The sequence below is a fragment of the Podarcis vaucheri genome, assembly GCF_965113315.1.
Source record: "Podarcis vaucheri genome assembly, chromosome: 6".
In the NCBI taxonomy this organism is placed as follows: domain Eukaryota; kingdom Metazoa; phylum Chordata; class Lepidosauria; order Squamata; family Lacertidae; genus Podarcis; species Podarcis vaucheri.
Window position 1 is genome coordinate 31,911,160 of NC_138764.1, and position 26,823 is coordinate 31,937,982.

The following is a 26,823-nucleotide window of genomic DNA, read 5'->3' on the forward strand; positions in this document are numbered from 1 at the left end:
TGTAGTTGCCTTTGACTGGACTCAACCATCGAGGGGTCCTTTACCTTTTACCTTACTTCTGAGTAAATGTGTGTAGGATAGCATGGTTAAATGTGTAATCCATGGGTCACTGACCTAGGCAAGACACACGTTATCGGCTTAAAATGCAGCAAGGTCATTTTCCCCTGCTGCATTTCAAATCATATTTGCACCTTGCTATACACACCGTCCCCCATGCGGGTGGCACTGTGGGGGACACAGGTGGCGCTGTGGGTTAAACCACAGAGCCTAGGACTTGCTTATCAGAAGGTCAGCGGTTCGAATCCCCGAGACCGGGTGAGCTCCCGTTGCTCGGTCCCTGCTCCTGCCAACCTAGCAGTTCGAAAGCACGTCAAAGTGCAAGTAGATAAATAGGTACTGCTCCGACAGGAAGGTAAATGGTGTTTCCGTGCACTACTCTGGTTCACCAAAAGCGGCTTAGTCATGCTGGCCACATGACCCGGAAGCTGTACGCAGGCTCCCTCAGCCAATAAAGCGAGATGGGCACCGCAACCCCAGAGTCGGTCACAACTGGACCTAATGGTCAGGGGTCCCTTTACCTTACCTTTATACACACCAGTGATGGGGTGGGGATGCCTTTACTTGATCTGTGTCACCTGTTTGGTTTCCCTCACCCCTACAACACCCCCCCCCCCAGAACTCAGTGAAACGTATCTGCACATGCACCACGGCTGTCTCAAACGTACACACTTCACCTTAACTGTAGTTTATGTTTTCAAATCAGATTGAAGCTGGTTTGAGGAAAAACACATCGAATCAGCAGAACTTCTCAAGAAGCTATGGGAGCAGATCTGGCTAACCTCATGTGGACACAGCTTCAGGGGCCGGTGGTGGATTCACACTGGAGCCAGAGCAAACGGTGATGTGTACACAGCCACAAGAGGATTTGCCGTTTAAGTCACTACTTTGAGAGCCTTAATTGTCTGTTCTAACACAGAGATCCTTCAACCAAATAGTCACAGGTCAAAGAACATGAGCTTTGCAAAGCACTCATTAAACAAATGCGTACCATGTGGCTCCAGCTCATCTTGTATTACGCCCAAGTTCCAGAACATGTTTGAAAAGACTCAGTTATGGATAGGGGGTGGGCGATATCTGGTTTTCAACACTGTGACAGATCACCAGCTAGACATCGCGATAAACCAACACATATCACAAAGTCTGAAATAAGGACGGAGCTATGTAGAGGCACTGGCTCACATTGGCTCACAAAATCACATTGTGATTTTTGCATAGCACACACATAGACATCATGATTTGCAATATATTGCTAGGTCAAAATTTATGAAACCAATATCATGATATGGACTTCAAACTGATTTTGGATGATATATCAGTATACCACCCAGCCCTAATTGTGGGTGGATCCTAGAAAGAGAAAGAGAAAAATGCAGGGGACAAAGGAAAGATGAAACTGTCCCACCAATTCACAAAGTCACTGGTCAGTACTAGCTGGTCAACTGAATTAAGCTGATTACATCAGGGTGGGCACCCCTTTTCTCTCTCTCCCAAAGGCAATATTCCCTCAGGAATATATGCAGGTCTGCTCAGAAATCACCACCACTAGATTAAATGGGGTTACTCTCAAATAAATACACAGAAAGATTTTGTGTTTTTTTAAAAGAACAGACCAATATGGCTACTGTCCTAAGAAGCAAAAGAAAATAATTACTTTAGTGTGCTACACACACGGGTTACCAATAAACTGGGATTTTCCAAACTTTTCCCAGGCTCACTTTGTTTAGTAAACAAAACACCTTTGGAATCTGCCAAGCTTACCTGATATTGTATTTGCAGTTGGCACCATTCGTTGTTACTAATGAGGTTATGGAATGGGAAAATTCCATGGAAAAATAAAAGCACTGGAAAATTTGCCACTTTGGGAAACTTGACACCCCACATCACAGCACATAGCAGAACTGAATGGTTCTAAAGCAGCTGCCTGGGGTGATCCCCCACTTCACTGGAGGTATAAAACAAGGAGGAATGTTTAAGAAAAACCATTTTTCTCAAAAGAAACACCAGCCCTTTCAATTGTTCTGAAACAACACAAGGGAGCAGAGAGAGGGAAACACCTTCAAAAGCCAGTAAGAATAAGGAGGAAGCAGTAGGACAACAAGAACTCAGTTGGGATAGAAGAATGAAGGCAGCTTCAGGAGGCTTTGGGGAAATTAAGTGAAAGTTGAGGGCTACTTGCAGCTCCTGGTTCACATGTTGCCCACTTGGGGATTAGGTACCACCAAAGTTTTGGAACCCTACGCATTTTCATTAGTAAGTAAATCTCACTGAAGAAAATTGGAACTGTGTTGGCATCCCTCTGTCTCAAGAGACAACGGGTGCACCTCCAGGGCTGAAGTCAAACTGCTGTGTTAACCACACTTAAAGTGACCTCCCTAGATGGTGTGCATGGAGGTACCAGGCTGCCCACATGACAAGACTCCTCTCTTGGCCTCCCTGATGTGGTCCAAAGGAAAGCAGAGCAATACACTTGGCACCAGCTTGGCTGCAGGAGTCGCTGGAAGGAGTCGTACAAAGGCGCTATCCAACCATCTTAGGGACTCCAGATTTTGGTCAGGTTTACTCCTTAGCCTTTTGTCTTCCCGAAGGTGTTCTGCAAGGCAGCGGACTTGCTTTCAGATAAAATGCTCAAAGCAAAGTGGATGTGACAACATGCAGTACTGAGTCCACAGTCCTCTCCCTATAAGGTAGGGGGAAGAAGGCCAATTTAAAGTGCAGCGCACATGGGTTGGGTGGGTGTGATAGAGGAGCGGGGAATCACTGGCACGCTGGCCTGATTTGGCCCACATGGCGACTTTGGCCAGGCTGTGCCCATGCACCCCACACCAGATGCCAGTAAAGGTGAGGCTTGGATGAAAGGGGATTTGTAGGTACCACTAATCAGCTATGCCTGCAGAGCCCCTTACACAGTGTGCTCCTTGCTGATTGTCAGTGGCTTGTAAATCTGTGCATATGGTGTTTCCCAGCCCCTCTCTCTAGCCCCTAGAACAACACTTCCCAAGCAGCTTTTCAAACATCCTTTGGGGGAAAATGCAGCATTTGTAAAAGCAGCATTTTTTATTTTATTTTTACTTTACAGAGAAAGCAAGTTTGCATTCAAAACAATTGTGAGATCGTTAACAATATCTCCAACAGCACCCCACCACCAAAGGGCAGGACAAAAGCACTTCCTAGCCCAATGGGAATGAAAGGGAGTTACACATTACCATAGTCATAAACCTCAGGGGTGTTAAGGGCACTGAATTATGAACAGATTACCAACTCAAGTAAACACAATCCTGGGTCCCTGAAAAGATTTGTCTCAGAGTAAAAAAATAAAATAAAATTCTGTGTTTTGACTTCACTTAGGTAGTGACCTTAAATACTTCTTTCGAACAGAACTAAACTACCATAGCATCAGTAGAGTTTGCTTCTACATGTTTAGGATTGCAATATTTCATGCATGTGCAAAGATCCATTGACACTCCTTGAACAGAAAGCCACACACACCAAAAAGCCATTAGTGGTTAAATATTAATTCTGGGTATGATCTAAAGGAAGATGTCACCATCTGTTATTGAGTGATAACTTTCAACGAAGGAATTCTTTTTTTAAAAAAAGTGACTCGAAAGTTAAACTGTCCACTTCGTTTCTGATCTTCTGGTACGCTGACCAGACATCTGCCCTACTACAATCAAGTATTTTATAGCCACAGTTAATGCTTGTGGGGGTGTTGTCTTTTTAAAGTGATACAGTGAAAGCTGTGTGTCAAAAATGGGGAAATGCTAGAAGATTGCTAAGATTAAAAGATCACAGCACTCTAATCGTATCACCAGCTGTGAGCCTAATGAACTAAATTTAAGACAGCCATTATCTCCAGAGGGTAAAAAAAAAATGGCCATTGCTCATCTTCATGTGCTAATTAATTTAGATGTATGCTTATTTACAGCTGTCCACTGCCAAGCATTGAAGCTGTCCTTCAAGACTGTTCAACGGGCACAGAACATGACAAAAACATTTTGATGTGGCTGACTTGTAACCAGAGTCCGTGCTGACTTGTTATAGCTTTCAGGGGTTGATCTGTAAAAGCTCTGCACCTCATAACAGGAGATATCTAAGAAACCAGTTCCTCTGCTATGCCCACTCAAAATATCCACCATGGACCAATACCACCTCCCTGAACCATGTGTCATTTTAGCCTTGCCAATGAGAAGTCCACAAAAATTAGTTATGCTACACACATTATTATTAAGCTGGGACATCTCAGGAGCCTGAAATAAAAGAAACAACACTTCCTCAAGTTTGGAAGAAGTTCTCTGCCTGAACACCTGGTGGGTACAAGTCTGTGCAGAAATCACCTCCTACAATTACATAATTCTGTCTTGAGATTCAAAACCCAAACTTAAGCATTCAGAAGCGCTGCATATTCTGCTATTAGGATTCAACAATGTGTGGATAGCTGTGAGGCTTAACAGCTTTTATGTTCCAAATGCATGTATTTAGGGTGTGTTGTTGGTTTTTATACCCTGCTTGTAAGCTTCCCACACACATCTCACTGGTCCCAGGCACAGCTGGGTGGGTGGTGGGGAATGCTAGACTAGTGTGACATTTTGCTATCTTGCTCTGTCCTAAATTTTCCAGTAACTTGCCTAAGCAAATTCCTGTTGACACAGGTCAGTCTTGATGAATAAAATGCTAGGCTGAGGACAACAGACATGTGGTCAACCCATTTTTACTCCTAGCCAGCCGAGAACACTAGCAAAGCCTGCAATCTTAATCACACATAGTAAAGGTAAAGGACCCCTGACCATTAGGTCCAGTCATGACCGACTCTGGGGTTGCGGTGCTCATCTCGCTTTATTGGCTGAGGGAGCCGGCGTACAGCTTCTGGGTCATGTGGCCAGCACTAAGCCACTTCTGGCGAACCAGAGCAGCGCACGGAAACGCCGTTTACCTTCCCGCCGGAGCGGTACCTATTTATCTACTTGCACTTTGACATGCTTTCGAACTGCTAGGTTGGCAGGAGCAGGGACCGAGCAACGGGAGCTCACCCCGTCGCGGGGATTCGAACTACCGACCTTCTGATCGGCAAGCCCTAGGCTCGGTGGTTTAACCCACAGCGCCACCCGTAAAGAGCACTGAACTCAGTGGGGATTATTTCTAAGAAGATACACAAATGATTGCATTGTGAAATCCATACACTGCATAGCACAGGGAGGTGCAGAAGCCCACCCCCACCCCCCCGCAACTACCACCTCAGGATTCCAAAGTAAGGAGAGACTTTGTGCTGGTCATCAGCCTACGACTTTTTCCACCTGCCTTGCTCCACCCTCCAGGCCTAGGAGCCCTTCCCAAACCATTACTTGGAGAACAGCAGCAGCAGCTGGGAAGAGAGTAGTTCGGGGATATTTTTTAAGAAATATGTTATAAGTTGTGTGTCCTTGTTTCCCAATTTGATCCTTTTATATGGCTTTGTATGTTTGGGATTTTTATGCATTGTGACTTGCTGTTATTTTTATTGAGTAGTAATTCTTTATTGTAATTGACAAATGTAAACTGTTTATTATTTGCTGATATTTAATTTTACTGTTTACTATTATATTCTAATGGATTATTGAATATAGCTTTCTTTCATACTAGTTGTCAATTTTAAATTTATTGTGACTTTGTTGTATTGGATCAGATTGTTATTACATGTGTGATCTTTGTTGTCTATTTTGTTGTTTCTTCAGCTTATAAACCGCCTTGTGTATAGTAATATAGAAAGGCGGTACAGTCATACCTCGGTTCTCCAATGCCCTGGAACTTGTACATTGCAACTACCGAACGACTGAAAACCGGAAGTGAGTGTTCCAGTTTTCAAACGTTCTTTTGGAAGGCAAACATCTGACGGTGTGTCCACATCTTCTGATTGGCTGCAGGAGCTTCCTGCAGCCAATCAGAAGCTGTGCTTTGGAAGTAGAACGTTTCGACTTCCGAGGTACGACTGTATACAAATTAGAAGTGAAATGAAATGAAAGTGTCTATGGCAAGCCAGCCATGTTGGAAGTGTTGGTGGGAGCCTCAAATTTGGGGAAGGAAAAGATATGGATATCAGCAGTCCTTGGCACTTCCTCAATTGAAGAAGATATACACAAAAGTTTAAGAACTTAATGGGCAATTTGAGCTCACTAGGGCAGGAGATAACAACTTCAGAAGGACTTTTTAATTCCTGACACACCACTGTAGAAGATCCAGTTTTAAGAATGGGGGGGGGACCCTATGTACTGGGCTGCTTCACATTTTATATCAGGGTTTGGAGCCTTTGTCCCTACAAATGTTATTGGGTTACAACCCTAATTATGAGAGGCGCTGAGAGTTGGAATCCAACATCATCTAGAGGTCCAAATGTTCCCTATCCCTACTTTATATAATGACCAGATTGGCTGCAGCCACATAATGCAGCAAGTATTGAAGTCAAAAGCATGGTTCTAGATATGTGGCAGACACATACACTAGGGACCACAGACAATCTAGGTTCTTCAGAACAAATCCCCAAGGATTTCAGATGGACTGTGCCTGTCGCGTTTATCATAGGAAGCACCAATGCAACTACGTAATTGTTGCAAACAGCAGTCTTTAGCCCTTGCATAACAAAGCAAGCGTGGAGAAATTCTACTGCGCAACAGTATAATTTTCACAATACACCACCAATGAGGAATCAAAAACTAGAGGGGAAAGGACTCAGGAGGTTGGCATCTCTAGAGATGTTATGTTGGCCTTTTAAAATAAACATGGAAATAAATGATTAATCCCCTGCTCTGGGATAGTCTGAAAGGAACTTTTCATGTGACAATCATCCCAGGGAACATTTCAGACCTTCCCCTTCAATGTTCTGTATTTAGTCTGTGAGAGTTAAAAGCTTTACTAATTCAAGATGGATGTCATGTGTCTCACTTCTCAAATGCAGTGTTCCCAGCACGTATCACACATTCCACCTATAAAGAGATTGGAAGCACCCTTGGGTGACATGCTAGACACTGCCCACTTTGGGCACTGCCCACTTTTGGCTTTGGCTGCAGGCACCAGTGGTATGCTATTTCCCCAACTACTTGACTTAATAATAATTTAAAAAATTCTGCCCCTGCATTATGGGAAACTGGCACACCCAGCACTTACTCCTGAGCGGACTGATTTAGGGGAGAAGCAGTCAGGAAGAGAGTGACAGATTCTGTCTTATACAATTCCATCCAGTATTAATCCACTTAATGGGAATGTTGATTGCAGTACTCTGGATTCAGCTCTTGGGGTCCCTTAAAAGGGCAGCCAGTTGCCAATTCAGGCCTCAGTCTAAATTGAAATAAGTCCCATTGAACAACATGTGACTTATGTCACTTCCAGATGACCTGTTAACTGAGCATTCGCCCGATTTGTTTGCATGAGGTTTACAGGCAAGTTAGATGACCACAACAATTTATTTGTGGGTGAACTGTGAGTTTCTTTGAGCCCTGGGTGACAACCAAGGTGGATATGTGAAGCCTTGTATGAGAGCCAGGAGCTGAAAGGGAAGGTGTATCAATAGGGGTGTATATCGCTTATTTTGGAAATTTGAATTGATGTAACATTTTTATGTGCAACTGTGTGTTTTTGTATATTTGTTATATGTTGTTCGGTTGCTTGTTTACTTTAGTTTTTGTGTACCACACACACACACACACACACACACACACACACATATCACAGTACAGTGGTACCTCGGGTTACATACGCTTCAGGTTACCTACGCTTCAGGTTACAGACTCCGCTAACCCAGAAACAGTGCTTCAGGTTAAGAACTTTGCTTCAGGATAAGAACAGAAATTGTGCTCCGGCGGTGCGGCGGCAGCAGGAGGCCCCATTAGCTAAAGTGTTGCTTCAGGATAAGAACAGTTTCAGGTTAAGAACGGACCTCGGGAATGAATAAAGTACTTAACCTGAGGTACCACTATATAGAAATGGTTTAAATAAGTAAATCAAACTGAGCATTTGTTCCGATTTGTTTTGGAAAGGCTGGACAATACTACCTCAAGCAATTGTTATCCCACTCTTTCAATTGCATGTTGCCATCACTTTTTTCATCAAAAAATTCTAATTTTTAAGGGGTAGCAGGAAGCAGAGGTTTTTTTTATTCAAGAGCATCAAATCAGCTGTCATTGCACAACCAGGCCTTTGGCTGATTAATATTCTACAGTCTTTTAATATGTCCCTGTGGGAAAGGAGGGTATTGGTTCACTGTTTTAATTTACTTGTGTTTCTATATAATATTTTATTCTGTGAACCACCCAGAGATTTTGAAGGGCGGTATATAACAGATTAAATAAAATTAAATAAAATTTGCCAGTATGTGATTGACTCTCATCCCAAAACAGCAACACTCCAGAAGCACCCTTACTTTTTTAAAGAAAAGGATGCTTACTGCACTGCTGGTGAAATTTTGTTTAGAAATACGTTGAGAAATAGGTAGATGGGACAGAAGAGCACGATTTGGATTTGCTGACACAAGCATCAAAAGATTCTCCGCAATCTCTGCATTTTGACCCCCAGATGAGGCTACAGTGGTACCTCGGGTTAAGTACTTAATTCGTTCCAGAGGTCCGTTCTTAACCTGAAACTGTTCTTAACCTGAAGCACCACTTTAGCTAATGGGGCCTCCTGCTGCTGCCGCGCCACCGGAGCACAATTTCTGTTCTCATCCTGAAGCAAAGTTCTTAACCTGAGGCACTATTTCTGGGTTAGCAGAGTCTAACCTGAAGCATATGTAACCTGAAGCGTATGTAACCCGAGGTACCGCTGTATAACTATATGTATCCAGAAGAGGATGAGAAATCAGAAAATATTGGTCTGCCAAAGACTATCCTGCGCAGTCACAGGTGGCTAGACAGCGATAGGCAAGAAATACAGGCCAAATTACATTGCCTGAACCACTCAGCTTGGAGAACGGAGGTTTCCTTCCCTTGGGAAAAGCAGAAGTGACAAACTCCCAGACTTGTTGAACTGCAGCTCCCATCAGCCTCGGCCAGCATGGCCAATGGCAAAGGATGATGGGATTTGTAGTTCAGCAACATTTGGCAGCGGGGGAAGGGGCACAGACTAATCACTCCCATCTGCAGCTTGGGTAGCCTGGCCGCTGCATTGTGGTCTTGCCTACGGATACCTGTCCACCTTTGGCAAAGGTTCCTTGGCATAGGGGATAGTCAGAGCTTAATCTCCTTCATTACGCACACGCCCCCCTCCCCCGCGCGCACACATGTGGAATGGCTCCAGTGTGTTTACAAGCGGGGAGCCTCTGTCGCTCTTGATAACCAGCCACGGGGGGGGGGGACCCCACTCTGCACGTGCCCAGAGGCCCACATATCCCTCGAGCGCACAAGTCAAGCCTGCGGCCACCAAGGACTCCGGACACCTTGCAATGCTTGGCGACTGCAGCAGAGGCTCCTTGGGGGGGTCCCAAGTTTCTTCTTCCCGGTTTCCAGACGCCACGGGGCTCCTGGCGCGCCCTCCTCTGCCGCCCCCCTGCACGAGGACACGGCCGTACCTCTATGTCCACGGGGTCCCGGCTCAGCCAACGGGCCATACTTGCGCCAGCCGCGTCCGCCCTTTCGCCGCCGCCTTCCAGGAATCGTCCAGCTGGCGAAGCGAAAGCGCGACGCGGACCCAGCCCGCCCAGCAACGCCCCCAGTGGGCGGACGCGGCGGAGACCTTCCTCGGCGCTGCCCCTTCGGCTCCGCAGCTGCCTCCTGGCTCCAGCCAATTGGCCTTTTCTGCTGAGCTTGCAGGGAGGAAAACATTCAGACACGGTCTTGCTTTAAAGAAGAGGGTGGGGGGGATATTGATTACTTAATTGCGTAACCGTGTGCAGCTTGCAACAATGTAGGCAACATACGCAAAAGGAAAGGGAAAACGAAACACTGTAACTAAAATCTAAGTTTTGTAAAAATCTAAGTTTTTGTAAACTCGTCAACAGGCTCATCTCAGCTATCTGCCAATCTCCTATTCCCATCACCCTTCTGAGTAATACCCCTCCCCACCTTCTCACTATATAGAAGGATCTGGCAACTTCTGTTTCAGTGTATCTGAAGAAGTGTGCATGCACACGAAAGCTCATACCAAGAACTAACTTAGTTGGTCTTTAAGGTGCTACTGGAAGGAATTTTTTTATGGTGAGAAAGAGAGAGCGATGCAAAAGTTACAGTCGCAGGATATCTGACACTAGCATGTAGCATTTAGACCGGCGAACACAGATATGTAAGAATTTGAGCATTTCAGTGATTTGGCTGTGCACATTTTCGTTGACACCTTTTAATTCAAACATTGCCTTTCTAGGATTTTCTGGTGAGGGCGCAGGGCTGGATTAAACCCTGTGGAGGCCCCTAGGCAGTTGAAATCTTGGGGGGCCCCTCACAAATTATCTCCTAATAGTTTTTGTAATTTTCTTTCAAGATGGAATCAATATTATTTTGATCTGTTGTCGGGCAAAAGAAGAATGGATACAACAACTTAGTAAATATGCAGAAGTGGCGAAACTTAGTGGAAAAATAAAAAATCAAGATAACAAATGTTTTATAAAAGAATGGAAATGGTTTACTGAATATTTACAAATAAATTGTAAAAAGATAAGAACATTGGCAGGGTTATTGTAGTAACTTGCAGCTTTATAAGAGTATATATTTAAAGTAGATGAGTAAATTAAGTTAATTTGGATATGCAGAAAATATTAAAAATAAATTTAAGAAACCACAGAAAGAGGGGGGAGCAAGTCGAGTTTTGAAATGTTAAAATGATTATAAAATTATTGAAATGTATAAAATTGAAAATCATAAAAAAGAACTGTCTGTATTAAATTTGTTGAAAATTATTAAATAAATTAAAAAAAATTGTAGAACTGAAAAGGACTACGAGGGTCACCTAGTTGGACCTCCTTGTGGTCCCTTCAAACTCTACGATTCTCAGTTCTGGTGCCTCATCTCACTTAATGGTGATGGCTGAAAGTTATTATAGGGAATGTGGAAGACACAACTTCCTTGCAAGTCAAGTACAGTAATTGTTTTGATTGTATTACCTTTACCCTGCTAATGCCACTTCTTCTTAAAAAAAGAAGACAAGACAACACATCAGAACAAAATTAAATTTTAAAGCTCTGTGTGTGTGTGTGGCTAATTTGTTTAGTTTGTTGCTCCTCAGCTACTGTGTGTAAAAATAACATGCCTTAAACCAGTGTTTGCCAACCTTTGGTCTCCAGCTGTTTTCGGACTTTTTGTTTAGTCATTTAGTCGTGTCCGACTCTTCGTGACCCGATGGACCAGAGCACGCCAGGCACTCCTGTCTTCCACTGCCTCCCACAGTTTGGTCAAACTCATGCTGGTAGCTTCGAGAACACTGTCCAATGATCTTGTCCTCTGTCGTCCCCTTCTCCTTGTGCCCTCCATCTTTCCCAACATCAGGGTCTTTTCCTGGGAGTCTTCTCTTCTCATGAGGTGGCCCAAGTATTGCAGCCTCAGCTTCACAGTCTGTCCTTCCAGTGAGCACTCAGGGCTGATTTCCTTCAGAATGGAGAGGTTTGTTCTTCTTGCAGTCCATGGGACTCTCAAGTGTCTCCTCCAGCACCATAATTCAAAAGCATCAATTCTTCGGCGATCAGCCTTCTTTATGGTCCAGCTCTCACTTCCATACCTCACTACTGGGAAAACCATAGCTTTAACTATATGGACCTTTGTTGGCAAGGTGATGTCTCTGTTTTTGTTTTTGTTTTAAAGATGATGTCTCTGCTTTTACCCCGGACTACAGCTCCCCATCATCTCTGACCACTGGTCTTGCTGGCTATGGGTGATGGGAATTGTAGTCCAAACACAGCTGGAGACCCTAGGGTGAGAAACACTGCCTTCAACCATTCTTGCTATGGATGATGGGAGTTGTAGTCCAAAACATCTGGACAGTACTAGGTTGGCTGCCCGTGGTTTGTGCTGTTATACCACCGAAGAGCAACAGTGAAGAACCACAGAACAAACTTGCTTCCTGCCTGCCTGCAAGGATTCTCTCACATTTCCCAGGATGATGGCAAAACCTTCAGTTAGGGAGCACCTACTGATCTGCGATAAAAATGTTGGTGGAGGCAAGCTGGCTGAGAATATTACAGTTAAAATTCACTAGCTCTGATTCAAGTTGCAAAAAAATAAAAATAAAAATAAAAGGGTTAGATAGGAAATGGCTGAGCATACCAGCACTTTTAATGGGCAATTTGAGAATGGCTGTCAAATTAAATTTGTGCCCTGAGCATCACTTGCTGTTGTAAATATGATTGTGCATCAAAACTGATGGCATTATCACTCAACCAGCTCTCACAGTATCACAGATGCTTGTTTTTTTGCAAACAAGGTTGTAAGCCAAGTGGAAGGCACACAGACACAAAATCCTCCTTTGGCTGTGTTCTTGATATGTGGAAAATAAGAAGGAAAGGAAACATTCCATTCCATTTGCCTGCTTATAGGAATACTTGACGTCTCTATTGCTGTCAGATCTGCAGATGGAGGAAGGAGTTGGCAGAGATTCCTCCTCTTATCCGAATGGAGGACCAACTTAGGATCCAAGCCTCTGCATGTGGGTCTCCTCTCCTACTGAATGGAGATGGTATCTGGGTGACCAGCTGAGGCAACGGGGATCATCACAACTTCCAAAATTGTAGGGTGCATGATGTAAGCTGCCGAAAGCAAAGAATACTTAATGAAAATTTCTGGCTGCAGCTGATCAAGACTGTCTTGTACTGTGAAGACAACAGTTAAATTTGATCTGGACATCTATTTTTGTTTCTGCAAAGCACAACAATATGTTATTGACAGAAGTGCCAGAAATCAGAATCGTATTCAATTATTTGAAGTTACGTTGTTTACAAGTTACATCCAAGGAAAGGGGAAGTTATGAGCATGGCGACTGCTTGCTTCAGAAAGTGGTCTTTAATGGGGTACAGTCATACCTCGAGATGAATACGCTTCGGTTTAGGCAAATTTGGGTTGTGCTCTGCGGTGACCCGGAAGTAACAGAGTATGTTACTTCCGGGTTTTGCCCCGTGCGCATGCGCAGACGGTCAAAATTATGTCATGCGCATGCGCAGAAGTGCCAAAACGCGCCCCGCGCAGTCGCACCGTCACGTCTTGCGTTCCATTCGGGATGCAAATGGGGCTCCGGAACGGATCTCGTTCACATCCTGAGGTACCACTGTATAATTAAATATATTCATTCATTCATATTATTTGTATGCTGCTTCCCCACAAAATCATGTTCAAAGTGGCTTACAACTAAGAAAGCATTTCAAACAAACTCTACGATACAATTTCACCATAGCATAGCAAAATAACACCATAGTAACAATTTCGTAATAGCGTAGCAAAACAAAAATACAATGTAGAAAGACCCACATTTCCATACTGTACGTATGACAAGATTACTTGAACAGCATGCAGCGCCCAATAGCAAAAATAAAAAGGGTGATTTGCATTTCACCTTAGTCCTAGAAACACCCGCACCAAGATGTGGCTCACCATTCCCTCTCTGGCGGCAGCTTCTTGTAAAGCTTCCAAGGGCATAGGATGGAATATCTGGAAATATAATAATAATAATAATAATAATAATAATAATAATAATAATAATAATAATGTAGCCACTAATATTTATTTTTAGTTCTAATCAAGTGACTCAGAGAAAACTCTCCCCCCCCCCGCATACTTCGTACTAGCTTTCTTACTAAATAATTTGCTCTGGACATCTTGTAAACAGCCCCCCCCAAAGAAAATTGGCATGATATGTCACTTCCAGTATGATTATGTCACCAGAACTTCAAACTCTTTTCCAGAAGGGCAGCCACATTAGGCTTCTGCAGCAAAAATAACCAAGGGTCTTGTGACACCTTCCACATTTATTATGGCATAAGCTTTCACGGGCTGCAGTCCACTTCATCATCAACATAAAAAATGTAACATTACATAATGGATTGCGACTTGCAGCTGAACATTCACAGAAGAAATATAAATCTTTTATTGTGCGCGAATCCGACTGACTCATGATGGTTTGTCGAAGTCAATTGTTGTTTGTAAATGTCCTCTTCTGCCCATTTTCTTTCTTCGGCTTTGTAACATCATACTGTAATGCACATTTTTTGTAGCACTTAGCTTTCCTTTGAATATTCCTCCCCTCCCCCTCCCATTCCACCGTGGCCTTTGTAAAAGTTCTGCAAATCAATGCTGGTTGGTAGTGCATCAATATTTTTGAATTCTCTGAGATGGTTGGGCAAGATCACATACCCTGTTTGATGTAATATCTCATTAGTGTTTTACAGGGCTGCCAAAACCACTGACATTTGGATTTTGACACGGGATGTGCAAATACCAATATGTAGGTATAGACGGTGTGTTGCTATTTAGCCCCAGACTGGATTTGTGAGTCAGTTTAAAGTGTATCATCAGCATTAGCCCCTTCCATTGTGGGTGGGTGGAGGGTACAGTATTAGTTCGAACAGCTGAAAGAGAAACAATAGAAACAAAATTCCAATGATACAAAAATAAATAAATACGTATTTAAAAGCTCAGCATTATTCAAACACATTTCAATGCTCTCAAGTCCATGTCTTAATCTCCAGAACTGCAGAGACAACAATATACACCCCTGTTTATATGATGAGGAAAAGTTGAACTATAAAGCACATAAAAAGAAGAAGAATATGTATTATTGGAATCTGTGCACTTCCCAAGATGGCTCCACATTTGAAACTGACCATCAAAATAACATGGACAATTTTGCAAAAGCCGGCATTCACAGCTTGTTTTCTTTTTAACAACCCAACAAATTGGGTTGCCGGGGACTTTGTACTGTTACATGCACAGGGCTCAAGGCCCTGTGCTCCATTCTCTCCCCCCCTTCCTCTGGCACAGGGATGGAGAAAGCAGGAGCATTTGCTTCTCCTCCTGTGTCAAAACAGAGAACTCTTGTTGGTGATATTATTTAGTCTTGTGGCAAGTGCAGGTGGTAGCATGGGTCTGTGGTGCTTACCCAAACTCCCAACAGTGCAGTCCCTGCTGTTTACCGGGAAGGAGAGGGAGAGGGGCAAGGCAGCAGGGGTGTTGGTGCTGTAGCTGCCAGTATGTTTGCACCGCACCAACCTCTGCACTGCCTTGCCCCTCTGACTCTCTTTCCCCGTAGGCAGCAGAAACTCCACTGATGGGAGGTCAGGTTAGTGCAGCCACCCAACCCCACTGTGCTTTACTGAAAGGAGCCAGCATCATTAACCTGTTGCAATGTACGGAAACTCCACATGAAGCACCCCGGAGTCAAGCTGCATTTTCAGTAGGGCTTTATTCCAGTTGCAGTCTTGCGTTATCATAAAGCAGTCTTCTTACAGTATATCCAGGAATCAGCATACATAGGTGGGATTACATACAGGGGAGAAGCCAGCGTGGGGAAGTCAACCATACCTCTTTCTACTGGTTGGCTATAAACCAATCAGGCAACGCCTCATGTCTCATGATACTGACTCATCACATGATACTGAGTCAGCATTTCCATGTCGCACAGAATGTTAACTCCCTGATGCCCACAATACTTCTACATAACCATGGTTTGAAGATGCTTTGTCTCAGTGAACCATAGTGAGCATTATGGTTCCTTGCTCCTTGCAGAGGCACCAACTTGAGCAGAAGATTGGGGTGTCTGTGTGTGTGTGTCAATGATGCACACATGATGTGTGTGTGATGCTGGGAGGAGCTGGGTTGGAGCCAAACACAGCAGCGACATGGCTTCAATGGCTGGCAGCTCCTCTTCTTGGGTATTCAACCTCCTCCTCCTCCTCCTGTCACCGCCACCAGCCCAGGACTGCTTCCCCCTCCTTCTCCTCCATAGCAGCAGGAGGAGAAGCCACTAGCCACTGAAGCTGTGCTGCACTGTGATCAGATCTGTGATTGTCCTTCTCTGCCTCAGTATTTCCTCAACATTGGGGGGGCAGGGCCCCCAACATTATATTGGAGGAGCCAAAGGAGATCTGGGCCCCTTTGAGTTGGCACCTATGACTCCTTGGTGGAAGAGTAGGGTCCCTCTAAATAAAATAATTTTATCTACCGGTATTTGACTTGTAGCAATGCAATTTCAGCTGCACATTTTTCTCTGTATTTTTAAGACCGACTGGTTTGTTTCAGAATTTGGCTATACAGTTGCACCAGCTGAATTTCTGTCTTCTGTGCTAAAGGCACAGAAACTCTGTCATATGGGGGGGGGGGAGTCGCCTGCCTTAAATCCATTAGGTGCTGCTATTCCAACGCACAATGCAGTCGGTGGCTTTTAAATGTAATCATGACTTCTTCCCTCGCTAGAGTACCCTGAAGAGGAGGAAAGAAAACCCTGATTATTACTACAGCAGAGCTTTCCCCCTCTACAATTCCTCACCTTAAGTGAATCACACTAAGCAGCCACTTTGTGAAACTGAGAAGCGTCCAAATGCATTTTAAAGTTATAATGACTGTTTAGTGACTCCACTAATTTATTCTAGCCATCTGGGGCAAAATCGACGAATGCATCTCTTCCAAAAATGCTTCCTAATGTTTTGATGTACTGGTACAGACCATAAATGTACTTCTTAAAAAGAAGTAGTAGAGGGAGCCCATATATTTTCAGGCTAAATTCATCAGGAGAAAATAATTATCATTAATTTTTTTTTATTTTTTTAAAAAACCACTCACAATGTATTTTCCAGTTTAAGACTTCAATTCCTATGTAGCTTAACTCCTTTCTTGGGTGTAAGTCCAATTCACCATATTAGAACTTACTTCTGAGTAAACATGCATAAAAACAGGCTCTACTTACAGCAAATAAATAATGGAAATTAACAAAACTGAAAAGCATTTTCAGTATTTTCAACATTTTTTTTAAAAAAAATAAGTTTTATATCCAGTGGCTGGATAGAGAAGTAAGATTGGGTGGGTTACGCTAAGGATCAATCTAGACAGCTTGTGGGTGTGTACAGCAGCATATCAGTGATACATTAATAGCACATTTGAATCAGATTTATTATGGGCTATCCATACACCATCCTACTTCATCAGTTGTTCTGCAGTGCTTCCCCGGTGTTTCCATATTATTGCATTCACACTTTAAATCTACCCATTTTATTGACTATGTTCCCAACATCTCCACTCCCCCACTTCCCTGCCCTGGGTGCAAGCAAACCATGTTATGACACCAAGCTGTCATGCTTTCATTTATATACCTTTAAAGTTTTATATACCTAGGCTGTGACTGCTGTGCTAAGTCATGCTCATCTGCAGAAAATGCCAGTATCTGGCATTATTGGGGGGGGGGAGGTGGCAGTGGCTACATCACAAAGAACTGGACAAATATCATTAGCTTTCCAAGATGCTCTCCTGCTAAAGCACATTAAAAGCTGGAATAAGCAAAAAAAAACAAAACAAAACCAGAGGATTCGTAGAAGAAAAGGATAGAGGACATACACTGATTGCAGCCAATGCAGTATAACGACACCATTTTTTGTGTGGGCACAAATGGTATTGCAAGTCTAACCACCCTGATAGCATCACAAGCACAAATCATGATGAATGCATGCCTAGAGGGAGGCTGAGTATATTTCAGCAAGGAACCATTTTTCACTTGTTGCAAACTGTCTTGGATAACAGATGTTTTACCACCATGCTAAAACATCAAAGCACCACAGTTGCTCCATATTACTGGGATCTGCTGTGCTAGAAGGGAGCTGTAGGATTAGGTAAAGGTAAAGGACCATGGATAGTTAAGTCCAGTCAAACTTGACTATGGGGTGCGGTGCTCATCTCGCTTCAGGCCGAAGGAGCCAGCATTTGTCCACAGAAAGCTTTCCGGGCCACATGGCCAGCATGACCAAACTGCTTCTGGTGCAATGAGATACCATGATGAGTTTCAGAGTGCACGGAAATGCTATTTACCTTCCCACTGCAGTGGTAGCTATTTATCTTCTTGCATTGATGTGCTTTTAAACTGCTAGGTTGGCAGAAGCTGGTGGCAGGAGCTCACCCCGTCGCGTAGATTCAAACCACCAACCTTCCAATCGGCAAGCCCAAGAGGCTCAGTGATTATGAATAGTTGAGTGGAACACTGGTGGGTCAATAATGGATGCACTGTTCTCACGTTTACTAAACAGATTTCATGTTTTCTTGGGTGGAGGGGAGATACATTCCTAAAAGAAGCAGCGTGTGCTTAATAACCAAGTTTAGTTAAGTGCTAGTAACAAGCCTAAAAATTCTATAAGTAAGCTTAAGAATGTGTAAGCTAAATAATAACACAGTTCTCTCCTCTTTATGCCCCAGCCTTCATTTCCCAAATTCTGTTGTCTCCCTTGTGTCTATTTTTAGATTGTACAGGGAAGGGACTTCCCTTGTCATTCTTTGGGAAACACCATCTAAAGGAATGGCACTATATAGACAATGCTAAATACTAGGATGGTCAGGCGCAAAAGAGGTGAGAGCTCCTGCGCCTTTCAACAGTGTTGTAGGAGAGCTGTGCCTGCTGAAATTCCCTCTTCTCCACCAGGGTTTAAAAGTGCAGGTGCCCTCTCCTCTAATACCCAGTAGTGACTGGTGCCCATTGCAACTGGTAGGGCAGAAGGCAGGGAGTCCAAGCAGTGGGTGGAGTCAGAGCCAACTAATGCTGGTTTTGCCCCTATCCTCCTCCTCCTGTGCTTACCCCTACAATGGGCAACACAGAGACTAAATAGAAAAGGGAAGGTGACAGCCAGTTCCATTCACCTGGACTGGTTGGAAGTCAGCAGGCAGGCTGGCAGTGTTGGCTGAAGGAGCTGTGCCCCATTTGCCCCAATGGACTAGCCTCTGCTGTGAATACCAACAATGTTCCTAAAGACCCTCTGTTTCTACCAGTCTGCAAATTAGACTTCTACACATGCAAGTCCACCTGGGAGCTTGCAGGACCGGAAGAGGCCTTGTGGAGCACATGAATCAAGTCATTTGCGTAAGGAATCTGAAGGCTGGCTTCTAAATCAGAGTCTGGCATTAAATTATCTTCTCGGGGATAACTCTTAAATGTTATTCCTCAGCTTGGGCCTCAGGCAGGCTTGGGGACGAGCCCAATATCTTTGTAGCCATGTGCAGAATTATGGCCCTAGGAGTCTCTGATAATGTTAACTCGTGCTACGAAGCTTTGTGAGCAGGTATGCCTTTTGATTCAAAACTGAAGTCAAAGTTTAGAGAGATGAGCCGCTATCCCTAGAGTTCTTATAACAAGCCTGCGATCCCCTTTTCTGACTAAGCACTGGCTTGATGTGCACACTGGTCCCCGGAGTATTATACATCTGCTCGCAATGACCTTCTGCCAGAAGCTGGAATGGTTTCTCGATTTTAGGTGATGCAATTTATAAGCGATATTAATCTTTTACTTGTGTCAAACCTTATGGAATGAAATTGCAATGAATGGAATGAAATTCAATAGTACAAAGAGTAAGGTCATGCATCTGGGACTAATAAATGCTTTTGTTATCTGCTGGAAGAGTGGAAAAGATACCAGAGTTCTTGGACAGTTGGGAGACAGCGAGCCATCAACATGATCCTTCAGCAGTGAGAGCAAATGCTATTCAATATATGAAAAGGGGCATTTTTTATTTTTTATTTTATTTTTTGCAGGAATACAGAAATGGAGAGATTGGGGAGGCCCTATTTGGAACAATACTTCAATTCCCCCACACTCCACCAATGCTGGATTTGTGTATAGGCTAAGTAGGCTGAAGTCTAGGGCCTCTAAATCTAGGGGGCCTCACCAGCCTGCCTGCTCCCCAGCGGGCAGTCTCCCCTCTCCCAAAATTGCAAACTCAAGAGTTCATGCAAAGGCAGGGCAACTCATGCACAGCAACTATGAGATTCAGGGATAGCCTGTGGGGCCCAATTTGAAGAAGTGGGGCCCAACTTTAGGGTTATTTGTAGGGTCCAACTTCACAGCCAAAGTCTGCAAAATCTTATAGATATTTAAAAAATTCATCTAGATTGCCGGGGGGGGGGGCCCTTAGGAGTGGCCTGCAGGGCCCAATTTGCCAAATTGCTCCAATTGCCTTAAGGTCAGCCCTGATGAGACTGTTCAGGGGATGGACTGACAAGCCCTGCACCTTCTAGGTCCCTGGTGTCACTATTCAGAGTACAGACTCAAGGACATGTTATGGAAATAAAGGGGGCACTTATTGGAATTTAGTTTTGTCACATCTCAACCCCTCCCCCATCCCCAGGACAATGAGCCCAGCCTCCTTTTATTCACAGTTGCATAAGCACTTCACTACACCATGGCCAAAAACCTGTACATTTTTGGCCATGAAATACACTGAAATACACACCCCATGTGTAGCAATGGAGATTTATATTACTGCATTGTGAATGAACACTGTTTTATTAGTGGACTCTGTATTTTTGGAATTACCTAAGAGCCACCAATAGGGAGCTCTAGAATCTGACAGCTAACCAATCGGGTACTACCAAACAGCGATCCCTATTGCTGAAAGCAGGTAACAAGCAGGAAACGCTTCAGCTCAGCCTTTGCACTGTTGACCAAAATTATATTAGCAACATATACAAGCAGAAAAGTTGTTTTCCTTCATTTGCAAGGAATCATACAAAACAAAGTGGTACTAATAAAGAAAAATTCCAGGGTGGCAACAGAAAGCAAACTAAAAAAATGTTTTTGCAGTTCATTAGAACTATCCAGCAATATCAAATTATGGGAAAACTGGTGCTATTAACAGTAAACCTTCTATTTGGTTAATTGATTTGGCAACTTCCATGCACATGATGTCTGATGCTAATTCCCCCTCAAAGAGTTAAATGATAACTCATCAGAGGCAGCTACAGTTGCAAATGGAAACAAAATATCTGTGAAAGGAAGAGGAGCAGGTTTGCTCAAGTTTCTTGCAGGTAGAAATACAGTTTGTAATGAAGTGAGAGCAGTAGTTGCTTGAATTAACAAATAAGAAAGTGTTGAGAATTTACATGCTAGATTAAAATTGATTAATTCATTAAGAAGGGGATTGTAAGAAAAAACACTGGGGCTCTAATTTGAATAATAGAGTGCCTGGTCTGCAGCCACAGTGTGGAAATAAAGGAGGAGATTGCCCACCAGATACCAGGCACTCTATTATTCAAATTAGAGCTATGAGATTCAGGTGAGGGTCTTATGTCTTGCCAATCCCAGCAGGTATATAACAGGAAGTCCCAGCCTGCCCAGGCCTCATATGAAGGTATTTTTATCTTCAACACTTGAAGAATATAAGAAGCGCCTGCTGGATGAGGCCAATGGTCCACGAAGTCCAGCATCCTGTTTTCACAGTAGCCAACCAGTTGGCCTCCAGGAGCCTGCAAGCAGGACCTGAACTCAACAGCACTCTCCCCATAATGTCCAGCAACTGGTATTCTATGGTGTTACTGCCTCTGATAGTAGAGTCAATTTAGCCATCATGACTAGCAGCCACTGATAGCCTTATCCTCCATGAATTTATTTAAGTGCATATTGTTATTTTTTTAACTGTATGCATTGGACATTTTGAAATATAAACTGGATTTGCAATGCGATGTTTTACATGTCTACTCAGAGGCAAACCCCACTGAGTTCAGTGGGATTTAATCACAAAGAAAAGTTAATCCTACAGTCCCATGCACACTTAACTGGGATTAAGTTTCATTGATTGCAACTGGGTTTTACATCTGAACAGATATGCAGAAGATTGTGCTCTATGTCTTTCATGCATACAGAATTTAGCATTATTTCAAATATCAAATTGAGTTATTTACAACTTGCTATACGTAATAAAGTGGTTTCATCCTACCCTCAACAAATTTGAGGGAGAGCAAGCTTTACACCAACCATTTGCCCTAATTTACATGGGCTAAACGAACAAACAAACAAACAAAAACAAACGTGGATGCCAAAGTGATGGAAATAAATTTAGACTGATGCTTCCTGGGTTACATACCCTCCAACGTTTCTCCGATGAAAATAGGGACATCCTAAGGGAAAGCAGGACATTCTGGGATCACATCAGAAACCGGGATGGTTTTTGTAAATCTGGGACTGTCCCTGGAAAATAGGGGCACTTGGAGGGTCTGGGAAGGCATGAGGTGAAGAAAACCACGTAGCTCTCACAGACTGGTCCTGCTTATATTTTAGACATAAAATTTCCCGCCTGGGTAACAAAAGTAGACCTCCCAGAGCAATAGACGAATCAGCTGTATGTGTGAGTCAGTTCAGCAACACTGGAGTTTGGTAGCCATACTTCCTCCAGGTAATAATGGCTATTAACATTTTAATTGAAAAACAATCAGAAAAGAGAAGGAGACAGGGAATACACAGAATCCCTCCCCAGGAGCCTTTGGCTCTAGGCAGCACACCAATTAACTGGCTAGGAAATTGGATAAGATAGAGGAACAGGAACAATGAGGTGGTACATTCAGATTGATTATAGAGTGACTGACTTGGAGGCTGGCTGACAGGCCTTCCTGTCTCCCAAAATGGAGTTTTGTACTTTTAAAACCGGCATCAATCACATCAACCCCGGGCCAGTCACACAACTTTCCTTGGTGAAGGTGAAGAATGCAATCCAAGTGAGCAAAAAGTCTGGTTAGATTCAAAGATACCTTAAACTGGTGTGGATGGGTGGGTGGGAGATCGAAAGAGAGAGATTAATTCCCATAGAGGTTCTCGTTTTGGAATTATTTAATCATTCTCCATAGTGGGAATGCAGACCCTCCCGGTGTCCCTATTTTCCAGGGACAGTCCCAGATTTACAGACGCCATCCTGGTTTCTGATTTGATCCTGGAACGTCCTGCTTTTACTTGGAGGGTATGGAGTTATGTGACCCCCGAGTCAACGAGACAGGTAACTATACAACCCTTAGAAGACACCTGAAGGCAGCCATGTTGAGGAAAGTTTTAAAATGTTTAACATTTTATTCTGTTTTTATATATGGTGGAAACCAACCAAAGTGGCTGAGGCAACCCCGTCAGATGGATGGGGTATGAATTAATAACAAAAATTAAAATTCTTATTGAATAAGACACCCCTACTGTGGGTTAAACCACAGAGCCTAGGACTAGCCGATCAGAAGGTCGGCGGTTCGAATCCCCATGATGGGGTGAGCTCCCGTTATTCGGTTCCAGCTCCTGCCAGCCAGTTCGAAAGCACATCAAAGTGCAAGTAGATAAATAGGTACTGCTCTGGCGGGAAGGTAAATGGCGTTTCTGTGTGCTGCTCTAGTTTGCCAGAAGCAGCTTAGTCCTCTTGGCCACGTGGCCCGGAAGCTGTAGGCCGGCTCCCTCGGCCAATAAAGCGAGATGAGCACCACAACCCCAGAGTCGGTCATGACTCGACCTAATGGTCAGGGGTCCCTTTACCTTTATTTTCATAAGAGAAATGTTGGAGGGTATGGGAATGCTTATTTCCACTTCAGAAACAAAGCTTCGCTTCGCTTCACTTTATTTTTGTTTCCCTCACCACAACCCTCCCTGCTACATTTCCTTTTTGCTGCACTTAGTTTATCACAATGCTGGGTCAATGCAGGTAAAAATCATCAACATTAAGTAAGTGCTCCGTAAGTGGATTGAAATAAATTATTCCCTCTCCGAATACTAGAACTTGGTGTGATTTAATGCGATTGGTAGCAAATTCAGGACAGAGAAGAGGGAGAGCTGCTTTGCACAATCCATAATTAACGTATCAAATTCGCTATTCCGAGATGTGGCGAAGGGCATTAGCTTAACACAGAATTTGGCATTCCTTAGATCTGATCCAGCAGAGCTAATCTGATGAGCTTTATCCTGGTGTTGGGCACAGAGGGATTTTGCAACCTGCGATTATGTCAATTGCATGTTCTCTAAAGAGGTTGACCTCCGCTGAATCTACCACATTTGTAGGTAATCTCCTCTTGGTGCACAGCTCCCTCCAACACGTGTCATAGGTCTCGTTGAACGTGCTTTAATTTATGGAGCATTTTAAATGCCACACACTCCTAACCCTGAAATGAAATTCTCGTCTATGGCTACAAACAGAAGCTGTTCGGAATGAGGATGATCAAATATTGTGCCAGGTTGCTTCCATCGGGTCCTTGAGCAAGTCTGTCTTCCTAACCTGACATATAATTCAGCTTGTTATTGAATGAGGTGCAGAGCACACAGGCCTGAAGAACAGACGCTAACCTCTTGGATTGTCTGGCTAAAAGATAAATCAAGCATTTGAGCTACTCACCTTCCAATTAACAAGATGTTGGAGATGAACATATTGCCAGCACGCTGAAGATGGATTCAGAAAGGCTGTGATGAAGTTTTTTGTTGTTTTTTTTTTAAAAAGTAAAGTGGTTGCTCACAGTTATATAAATGGACAATATATAATGCATTGATTTTCTTTATAGAAGACAACAGGATCTCATAAAACTGAAGGATAAGCAAGGCAATTTCCCCCAGTTCCTCTCCACTATTGTTCTGACATTCCAATAGCCCTTGGAGTTCCACTCCATGTTGGCAAATCTGGATTTTGGAAGGCTGAAAACACCCTCTGAGCATGCAGATGACATTGATGATACCACAAAAATCCCCCAGTGTCTTTGAAGTTTTTAAAACAACAACAACAACAGCAACAACGTGTTTTTACAGGCATATAGTTGTGCTTATCTTGCAGGATGAGAAACAACAACAGCAGCTAACAGTATTAAAAATATAAATGTAAAAATAGTGTCAGGCATTATTTTTTTAAGTCCACATTACACAAGTACACAACTAAAAACAATAGGTGTCAGAGACCGTGCTGAGGAGGACTGCACTAAGGAAGAATGGTGGGAGCCACTCCCTCCCCCTGATCCTGAATCTTCCCAGGAACAGGAGGACAGTTTAGATTTGGAACAGTGGTTTGCAGAGGGGCCTAGTTCAGAAGGCAGAAGCTGGGAAATACTGGATGGGGAACAGCTAGGAGAAGAAACACTGGAAGAGAGAGAATTAACAGATTCACACTCTCTGGATAGTACCCACCCCCCCTTCTCCAAAGTCACGGAGAGCTTAGAAAGCGTCAGAACAGAAAGCACAGTAGTTACAAGCTCAGATTACAAAATGTAGGAGTGACGTAGATTAATAGGGACGGAGAGGGGTAAAGGTAAAGGTACCTCTGCCCGTATGGGCCAGTCGTGTCCGACTCTAGGGTTGTGCGCCCATCTCACTTAAGAGGCTGGGGGCCAGCGCTGTCCAGAGACACTTCCGGGTCACGTGGCCAGCGTGACGAAGTTGCTCTGGCGAGCCAGCACCAGCGCAGCACACGGAAACGCCGTTTACCTTCCCACTATAAAGCGGTACCTATTTATCTACTTGCACTTAGGAGTGCTTTCGAACTGCTAGGTGGGCAGGAGCTGGGACCGAAAGATGGAAGCTCACCCCGCTGCGGGGATTTGAACTGCCGACCATGCGATCAGCAAGCCCTAGGCGCTGAGGTTTTACCTACAGCGCCACCCGCGTCCCTCTTATTTGGGAGCACTGCCATTTCTAGGGAGACGTGTTCTTTGTTTTCTCACTGTGATTATTAAAGATTCTAACTGGTAAGACGTTCCTTTAGTTTGATATTCTTATCTACTGCCATGGCGGGCGGAAGCCGATTCCCCAAAGCCTGACAATAGGCTGTCTACAACTAAGTTCTACTCAGAGCAGAGCCACTGAAATGAATAGACCTAAGTTCACATCATGTCCATTTATTTCATGGGTCTACTCTGAGTATGATTAGCATTGGAGACAACCCAATAAAACAGGTCATATTTCCATTCATTTATCATCATCACGCTGCAATATTCCAGAAACAGATATTTGAAAGAACCCTAGGACACATTTTCTTGCATCCAGTAAAGTGGAACGACAGGGGGATCTCACAGGTGTGGGGATTCCATAGGCAACGCTGCAAAAGAAGTCAGAAAAAAGAAGAGTGGTTGATAAAAGGGGATCAACAAGAAAAGGGTTTGGGCTGAAGCATTTGCTATCAAAATCCATTAATGCAATTGTGGTTTTCCACTCGGCCAATGAAATTTATTTTCTGGGAAATAGGTGTTTGTGTAAATTTTGGCCCCAATCCAGCATATGCAGTCTGATAACTGGCAACAGCACCAAGATGCTGTTTTAGGGTGAGAGATATGCAGCCTTCTGTTCCTTCTCCTGAACAGATGATCCAACATTATCATAGACTTTCTTGTGTAAAGAGAATATAACACATTTCTCATCATCCCCTTTGCACAAGTAGTTCCTAATCCAGACAGGAATGTTTGATCAGAAGCTATGTGATAATGCTAAGAGCAGATCCTCCAAGTGCCCCTATTTTCCAGGGATGTCCCTGATTTAGAGAAGCTGTCCCGGTTTCTGATTTGATCCCAGAATGTCCCGCTTTTCCTTAGGACGTCCCTATTTACATCGGAGAAATGTTGGAGGGTATGGAGTTATGCAACCCCCAAGACAAGGAGTTAAGTAACCAAACAACCTTTAGAAGATATCTGAAGGCAGCCTTGTATAGGGAATTTTTTATGCTTAATGTTTTATTATGTTTTTATATATGTTGGAAGCTGACCAGAGTGGCTGAGGCAACCCAGTCAGATGGGTGGAGTATAAATAATAAAATTCTTACGATTATGATGATAGAATAGGACATCCCTATTTTCATCGGAGAAATGTTGGGAGGTAGGGATTCCCAGTCCCTGATGCAGCTCAAACCAGTTTGGCCTGCGAGCTCCAACTACTGTG

At 43.6% G+C, this 26,823-nt stretch overlaps 1 protein-coding gene across 4 annotated transcripts in view; it reads right to left on the reverse strand.

The window, feature by feature from the left end:
* The window catches only part of DPYD (dihydropyrimidine dehydrogenase), a 526,409-nt gene extending 516,574 nt beyond the window's left edge, over positions 1–9,835 (reverse strand). Inside the window, exon 1 of one of the 4 annotated variants that reach the window (XM_082227795.1) lies at positions 9,590–9,819. In XM_082227795.1, the coding sequence (XP_082083921.1) occupies positions 9,590–9,628 (39 nt within the window). In that variant the 5' untranslated portion in view covers positions 9,629–9,819. Of the gene's footprint in view, positions 1–9,589 lie in introns of all 4 variants that reach the window. The other 3 variants (XM_082227793.1, XM_082227794.1, XM_082227796.1) reach the window with 3 other exon arrangements.
* Between the last annotated feature and the right edge of the window lie 16,988 nt (positions 9,836–26,823).